This window comes from Condylura cristata, unplaced genomic scaffold (assembly GCF_000260355.1).
Source record: "Condylura cristata isolate star-nosed mole 26May11 unplaced genomic scaffold, ConCri1.0 scaffold00003, whole genome shotgun sequence".
In the NCBI taxonomy this organism is placed as follows: Eukaryota; Metazoa; Chordata; class Mammalia; order Eulipotyphla; family Talpidae; genus Condylura; species Condylura cristata.
This window is the reverse complement of record NW_004567104.1, coordinates 77,105,706-77,113,914: the sequence shown is the minus strand read 5'-3', so window position 1 is coordinate 77,113,914 and position 8,209 is coordinate 77,105,706. Positions and strand designations below refer to the sequence as shown.

Sequence of the window (8,209 nt, the reverse complement as noted above, 5' to 3'; positions counted from 1 at the left end):
CGCTGTGGCCGGGCCCGCAGGCGCCATAGCGCTGGTCAGCTCGCAGGCCGGGGCGAGCGGTGGCCGCGCGTCGGGGCGGGATTCAGAGATGGGACGCCCGCCGAGGTGGCCAGATCTTGCAGTAGAACTGGCGTGATGCCTAAATGTGCTCCCACTCGTTTGCTCATGATGGCCACGGGACACTCGCCCCCTTGAGCCAGCCCTGTGGGGGCCGGGAGGAGCCGTGGAGGGGAGCAGCGTGTGGCCGGCCGCCCCAGCCTCCCGCTGCGGTCCTCTGCGTCCCCTCCCTCCTCTGCACTGTCAGGGAGCCCCTGTTGGGGAACCCGCGTCTCTGTGGGGGCAGCCGACGCCGGCTCAGGGCACCCAGGGTCTCTGGGGTGACTCCAAAGTGGGCTTCATGGGTCTCGATGAGCCACCCAGCGGGAACCCCCTTCTCTGAGAACATCTGGCCGCTGAGTCCATGTAGTGTGGTCAGCCTGGGGCAGAGGGAGGTTTAGCTCCACTCGTGGCTTCCTTCCGAGAGGGGGTGCCGCCTCCTCCCCCCCGGAGCAACCCGCCTCACACCTGGAGCCAGGTGGGCGCAAACTCCCCTCGCCAGCCCGCGCTCGCAGCCCCTCCCACAGACCGAGGCAAGCCAACAGGTGCGGATGAGGGGCGAGCGGCCCCGGGGTCAGGCTTCCCCAGCTCCCGGCACCCCAGCTCCTCCCCGAGCGCATGGCGGGGTGAGTGTGTGGGCGTGTGGGCGTGGTGTGGGGGTGCGGAGTGTGTGTGTGAGCTGTGTGTGGCTGTGTGCGTGATGGGCGCTGTGTGAGGCGGGTGCATGTGTGTGATGTGTCGTGTGTGGGAAGGTGTGTCCATGTGTGGGTGTGGGCGAGTGGTGTGGGGGTGTGCATCGTGTGTGTGAGGTGTCTGTGGTTGGTGTGTGACGTGTTTTGTGTGTGGGCTGTGTGTGCGGCAGGGGTCATGGGGGTGTTGGGGATGTGGTGTGTGTTTGGGGTGTGTCCATGAACACACACCTGTGCGTGCTGTGTTACATGTGTGTGGTGTGTCGATGTATGTAGAATGTGTGTCTGTGCATGTGATCACTGGCACAGTGTAGGAGTTTCTGAATCTGAGAAAATCTTGACGGAATCTACACTTGAACTTTTTCCATTAACAGTTGGGTTTTTGTCTAAATCCAATTAACCTATATTACATACATTCGGGAATGAAAGTTGAAATACTACTAGAGTGGAAGAGACCTGATGGAAGAGACCTCCTCCACACAGGAGAATTTCTAACCCATGTGGGGCCCAGGAACTGGTTTTATGAGCGCACAACCTCACATGAGCACGCAACCACACATGAGCGCACAACCTCACATGAGCGCACAACCTCACATGGGTGAGCCTTTTCTCACCACAAACCATCTGTTGAGACTTCTAGTCCTGGCCCCCCAAAGGCGGTCACCTGCTCCCCAGAAGACACGACAGCAGAGACGTCTCTTGGGGACCACCCTCCCGACCAGGCGCCAGGCCCCCGGAATTCCCCAGCAGTCGGCTCAGGCGGTATCAGGACTTGGGCTCCGGGGCGTCCAGGCTGTGTGACCGCTCCGCCCTGGCCAGAGGCCTCCGGGAAGTGCGCCAAGTCTCAGCCACCCCAGGCGTTATGTTCAGTTGAATTCTTCTACGCTGTCCAGTTGTACACTAGTGCTTTTGAAGGCAAAAGCTAAAACTACAACAAAAGCTAACCCAGTTGTGTCATAGTCACATGAACTCCGACCCTTCGTTCAGTAGCCTGAAGGACAAGCGGAGAGGAAGCAGGAACGGAGAGAAAGCCTGGTGGCTGGAAGCCCGTTGAGCCGTGACATGGCGGGGCCCGGAGGCCGAGGTCATGGCCGAGGTCACGGCCGTGGTGTGAGGCCGTGCCTGGGGCTGCCGCGCTCTCGACCGCCGTGCGTGGCCCTGGGCCAGGGCTCCATCCTGTCTCTACCTCAGTTTCCTCGCTGAATGTGTTGGGGACCACAGGGTGGTGGTTTGCTTCAGTTACTTGGCTGGTGACCCCAGCCACCTGCCGGGGTAACAGAGAAGGTGACAGGCGGCGCTTCTGCCGTCTCACTGCGTGCCACGGTGCCCTGCGCTGCGCCAGCTCCCAAGAGGCCCCTTCTGGCCTCGCCCACCCGGGTTTCCAAGTCAACCCCACCATGAGGCAGCTCTCAGCGACGCCCCCCATACAGCCACTAGTCCGGGGGTGCGCGGCCCCCAGGCCTCCCGAGCTCTGGCTCGCCCCACCGCCCAGGACCCTGTACTGTGCGGTGCGCCCGGTGGGCACGAGAGCACCGCGCCCCCGAGCGGGCGGAGCTGAAGCCGCCCGGAGACCGCAGTGCCAGCGCCGCGTTTCTGGCGCAGCGACTGCCACTCGAGCGGGACGTGGGGTCACTCCGGGTGGGAGCAGGAATGCGTGGCGCCACCTCAGCGCCACCGAGCTGTTTGAGAGTCACCTGCTCAGGCACACCCCTGCCGAAGCAGCGTGTTTAAAAGCAGCAGAAGCTTCTCGATGCCCACGGGAGGGCGGGGAGCAGCGATGCCCTCCCATCCTCAGTGCCCTGGGGCGGGGCGTGGGGGCAGGCTTGCTGTGCTGCTTCGGGGCCTTCCCGGAGGGGGCTCCCCCTGCAGCAGGGGTGTCTGACTCTCGACGTGGACTGAGTCGCTTAATTCACAGAGTCTCCACCGTGTTGTGTGGCCGGTCGGCATCAACAGTCTTTCCAAGTCACCACCCACGGGTGTGGGACGGGCAGGGGGCTCCCAGGAAGGGCCTGCTCGTGCCTTTGAGGCACACAGGGTGGCGTGGCGGGTGGCCCAGGGCTGGCCAGCAGGGCCGCGTGGGAAGGGCGCCCACAGCCGAAGCCCCCACGGCCTTTGCTTATTTCTGTCCTGCAGAGCTGGGCGAGATCAAAAACGTCACCACCACGCAGCCTTCTCTGGAGCTGGACGGGCTGGAGAAATACACCAACTACAGCATCCAGGTGCTGGCCTTCACCCGAGCTGGGGACGGCGTCCGCAGCGAGCAGATCTTCACCAGGACCAAAGAGGACGGTGAGAGAGGGCGGGCGGGGCGCTCCCCCCAGCTGAGGCAGCAGTCCCGGCCAAGGGGCAGCTCCCACCGAGTTGTTCTTGGGGCGCTCGGCTCACGAGCTCAGGCTCCCTCATCAGTCTACTCTTGACCTGGCTCCACGCACGCCGTGGCTGCCCTCTCACGTACTCAGCGTCCAGACCCCTGACTTCACGACACCCGCACCCATGGCTCCATGGTGTCTCTCTCCCCCATCATTGTTCTCCTTTTAAACCCTTTTCTGGCCAGGTATCATTTCAAACAAAAATGCTTTCATGCCAGAGTTTGCCACACCTGTTTTGCATCCTGTTTTCTAATTCTAGCGACGCCTCAGCCATTAAGTATGTGGGTTTAGTATATTCAGCTCTGAAAATTATGTAACGGCCCAAATTCTCTTATTCTAGGTGAGTTTGGGCACCACTGGAGAGTAAGTCCTTCCTCTGAGAGCTTCATGCTAATGTTTTCAGTTTCTTCAAGGATTCATGGTGATTTAGTGAGATTTTTAGATCGTGGCTCATCTTGGTTCAGTCCATTCCATTCCACTGTTCGCACGCTGTTCACTGTCCTTGGTCATGTGGCTGTTAGCCAAACCTTTTCAAATTCCTGTAAGGGAAACTTACAGGGGCCATGTTGAGGTCTGTCTGAAGAGCAGTTTACATTCTGTAGATTTCAGAGTTAAAGTGAGGAAAAATAGTTTCCACCTTTACAAAGGAAGGAGCAGCTGATGTCCAATTGATACCTGTGTGGCTCTTTCCAGGTCAGAGCACAGGATCATACAGTTCATGTGGCAAAACCTGAAATAGGTCTGTCAGCTCTCCCCCAAAACTTAAAGAGCCTAGAATGATCATTTGCTTAGCAAATGATTACAGAGTAAATATTTATTGGTATATTTTAAATTAAAATATAATAATTAACTTGTATCTCTGGGTCACTGTAATATTTAGCAATCCGTTGTCTCCATGGATTATTTCTAGTAACTTCTCTACTCTATTATTTCTGTATTTTGTCTTGTCTATTATTTCTATTACCTTGTCTTTGGATGGAGGGATTTTTACTCCACTTGTCACCTACACCCCCCTCTGGGTCCTCATCTACCGATTCATGATCCCTCTTGTGTGATTTTTCCCTGTGAGGTATTAGAAGTTTGTACACAGAATTAGCAGTGAAACGCCTCTGAATCCTGTGCTGATTTGAGTTGTAAAATAGTTTGCCCTCTTGCCTGGCCTGGAAGCAGGGCGGGGTGAGTTCCCCGCTCACGGCCTTCCCAGTACCTGCGGGTTTGATAGCCGCCTATGTCAGCTAAGGAAACAGAGCTGGGAGCTCCCACTCAGCAGCCTGGATAGACTCTGGTCTTCATCCTGCCTGTCCCTGATGTCCCCAGCGCCACAGCAGCCCACCTCCTCCGCTGCCCTCGCAAGCTTGCAGCGGCCCCGCGACCCACACCCACCTGCCATCCCCACTGCCCCCGCCCGCCCGCTGCAAGATCTGTACACACGTTAATCCCCATTGGTGGTTTTTCTGTACTTGCAGGTAATTCTTCACCGGAGTGTGTAGGTGTTGATCCATTCTACTCAAAGAAATTGGATCACTTAGGCAGATCTGAGGTCAAAGGGGCATGGTTGTGGTTAGTGACATGTTTATGAAAGTATCTACCAATCCACATCCTGAGTGAAGATAGCCATGATGTAACGATTTTTAAACACGTGCTAAGAGCCATTTTTAGCCGCCTCTGGCTCCATCACCAGCTGCGGGGAACTTTGAGCGCCTCACCTTATGCTGAACTAACTGTCCTCATGTACAGAACTGTCTCTGTGATCAAAGTGCAGAACTAAGATATAAAAAGTAGAGTGATGTGTGCAAACACCTTGCTTGTCACAAAGTGGGATGTCCCTGACACTCGGTATTTGATTATTTGAGCTCCACTCCTTCGGAGCGGAGGTAGGATGTTCTTTTGCATTGCTAAGCGATAACACAGATGTCACTGGAATTATTATTTAAAGAGCAGATTGATCAGCAACATAATTTTGACAGCGCATATTTTTCAGAAGCATGCACAGAAATGCAATCAGAAGGGAGGCTCTCCACAGCCTATACTGACTGGCACTCCTGGATCAATTCCTAGTTAATCCTTCAGTTTTAGAAATCAGAGACTTCTTTCCCAAAAACTGATCCTGAGGCCCAAAATCCACCTGGTCAACCAGCTGTTCTCTGCTTTCATATCTGATACTGATAGTAAATGGAAATGACTGACGTGAAAAGCCCTGCCCTGGGCACACCAGTTGGTCCAGGGGGGTGGTGCAGAATTCCATTTGCACTGGTGTGTGAGACAAACAGTGATTCAGACCTCAGCGTCAATATTTACTTGGGATATATCAGCTGCATTTTCAGAATGAAGCAGAGCAGAGAGAAGGGAGAAGGAGGGAAAAATTTGTGGAATAATGAACTTAGCTCCCAGAGTCACATGAAAAATACGCTGTTTTAGAAATGGTGAGTGTCAGTTGCCTCAATGGCCTCAATAGTCAAGTAGGCAGCTGCACATTTTAGGTAGCTAAATGCAACTTTGTATCTGCTTGGAAGAAGGACCAATGGCAATTTCTCATGGGATGAATGTTTCACCCAACTAGGATACAGGTCGGATTTATTTCTAGGTCTACTATAAAGGTTTCCGCCGTTGAGGCTATATTCTGTAAAAAGACACAGAAGTCCACCCAAATAATTGCTACCATTTTATTTTCTTAATTCTTTCTCAGAAGACATTATTCCAGGCACAGGATCAACTCCCAGTTTTTATTTGTGTTCTTGCAAGTAAAGAAATATGAATACATTAATGACAAACGTGACATTTGATCCTCTGTGCCCAACACCCTTCTTAAACTGGTGTTCCCAACCCTTTACTGTCAGAGTGCTGGAGTTTTAAATTGGTTCCTGGGCCACTCGTGATCTTAAAAAGGGACAGTGTGTCACTTGGTAGGATTCATGCAGAACTAGAATAAAATAATAAATAGATTAAGTAAGTGAAGTTGACAATAAATCAGATAAATGGCTTACTTTTTCAGGGGGTAGCTTTACGCTAAGATACTGAATGAGAGTGAACCTGGAGCCTTAGTGCTCGGCCTCAGTGAGGATTCTTGGCCAGCACACGTGAGCCCAGGGAGGGGCATCATCCCAGATCCGTATAGTCTCTGGTTCATCGTCATCTTCTGAGATCTGTGGGAAGTTCTCGACTATCAGAGTTCCTTGCCACATCTGCTCAACCAGTGACAGTTGCAGCTTTATTATTGCTGCAAAACCACAAATGAGCATTTGCTGATCCGACTTCGTGGTTTTGAACTCGGGACAACGGACTCTGAATTCTAAAATACTCGTGAAATCCTAAAACCGTTTGATTGGCAGTGATTATAGTCATAATCTGAGCAAAACCATAGGAAGGGGAATGAAAACAAAACACAATCTACGATCTTTCTCCTCATTATTTCAGCGCTGTGGGCAGAAGGTAGCTCAATCCTGTTCTTTTCTGCAAATGTAAACATTGCATATGTATAAAGAGAAATGGCTTCTGAAGCTCAAATATTTACTTAGCGCCTCCCTACAGCACATCTGTGGCCACTGGGAGAAGGCCAGCAGGAGGCGGCACGTCCTCCTTGCTCCTCCGCCCGCCGGCTCGCAAGCTCTGGTAGAATATCGGAAAGAAGAGCTGAGAGTGAGGAGTAATAACCGGATAGCAGGATGTCTGCAGCCACGCACCCAGGACGCCCGCCCGCCCGCCCGCAGGCACGCACGCACACCCCGTCCTGAGCCACATTAGCAGGCAGTCCCAGGCTCCGGGAAGCCTACAAGGGAAGGCTGTACAGCAGGGGCACAGGTCAGTGGCGATCGTAGGTCAGCTGAGGGCCAGGTGGCAAGTGGGGTGAAAATTCCTCGATGCAAATGGCCAGTTCAAGCCAAGAACTGACCCGTTTTACAGTGACCAGGGGATGCGCCTCACCGGCGGTGTTTCACCTGCATCCATGCCAACATGTGTTATTCTGTAGCCATGCACTGAGCCAGTGACCACGCTTATTTTGTCGAGTTTGGGGGGAAGAGATTGGAGTTCGCTGTCGTCTCTCGCCACGTGAAATGGACCATCCTGGGCCATCTGCCATTTCTACTGGAAGCGTCTCGATTGCGGGCCAAGCGCCTGGGAGCAGTTTGGTTGGAGAGGGGCCCTAGGGGGCCCTCCTCGGTGTCCAGGGCCTCTGAACGCTGGGGCATGGGCCTGGGCTTCCTTGCCAGAAGTGTGTTGTCCCGCAGAATGCAGCGGGGGCAGACAGGGCCCTGACAGGCTGGAGGTTGCTCTAGGTCCCGGGACCCCTCCAGGCCTGTCTTTGCGCCCCATCCCTGTCCTGCAGAGGGCTGGCCGCCCAGTGGCCGCAGGTGAACTTGACATCTCTGAAAACCCACCCGCAGCTAAGGTCCATGCTGCGGGCCTGGGCTCGGGTGTCAGCATGAGGCTTGAGGGCAGGCGATGAGCCCACCACGCTGGGCCCTAGGCAGCCGCGCAGGGAGAGGGCCACTGCAGGCGGGCGGGCGGCGCTGGGCCATGCTGACCGACTCGCCTCTCCAGTCCCAGGTCCTCCAGCGGGCGTGAAGGCGGCGGCGGCCTCGGCCTCCATGGTCTTCGTGTCCTGGCTTCCCCCGCTCAAGCTGAACGGCATCATCCGAAAGTACACGGTCTTCTGCGCCCACCCCTACCCCACAGTAAGTTGGTCACTGGCCCAGCGCCTGCGGGCATCTTCCGACAGGCGGGTGCTCGTGGGGCCGCTCCCGTCCCTGTCCCCACCTACGTGGGTCTCTGCAGGGCTGATTTTCCCCTGTTGTCTCCACACACAAAGCCATGTCCTCATTTATACCTCACTTGAAAAGACACTTCTGAATCATTATCAGGGGCACAATTGTCTACAATTATTGTTTATTTGGTGAGTTCCCACGGAACTGCCAGCTGGCCTACCCACGTCGAAGCCCAGAGGCCTTAATTGTGCCCTAACTGATGGCTGGTGGACAAGCCCATTGATTTCGCTGTTGGGCTCTCATCAACCGGCCCCCACCGCCTCCCTCCCTGGCTGCCCACCCCCTCCCTCCC

The 8,209-nt window shown here is 55.0% G+C and overlaps 1 protein-coding gene across 1 annotated transcript in view; it reads left to right on the top strand.

Annotated features, from left to right (window-relative positions):
- DSCAM (Down syndrome cell adhesion molecule) overlaps positions 1–8,209 on the top strand; it is a 299,116-nt gene that overhangs the window by 227,116 nt on the left and 63,791 nt on the right. Inside the window, exons 17-18 of the mRNA XM_012730962.1 lie at positions 2,919–3,074; positions 7,694–7,827. Coding sequence (XP_012586416.1) covers positions 2,919–3,074; positions 7,694–7,827 — 290 coding nt within the window. The remainder of the gene's footprint in view (positions 1–2,918; positions 3,075–7,693; positions 7,828–8,209) is intronic.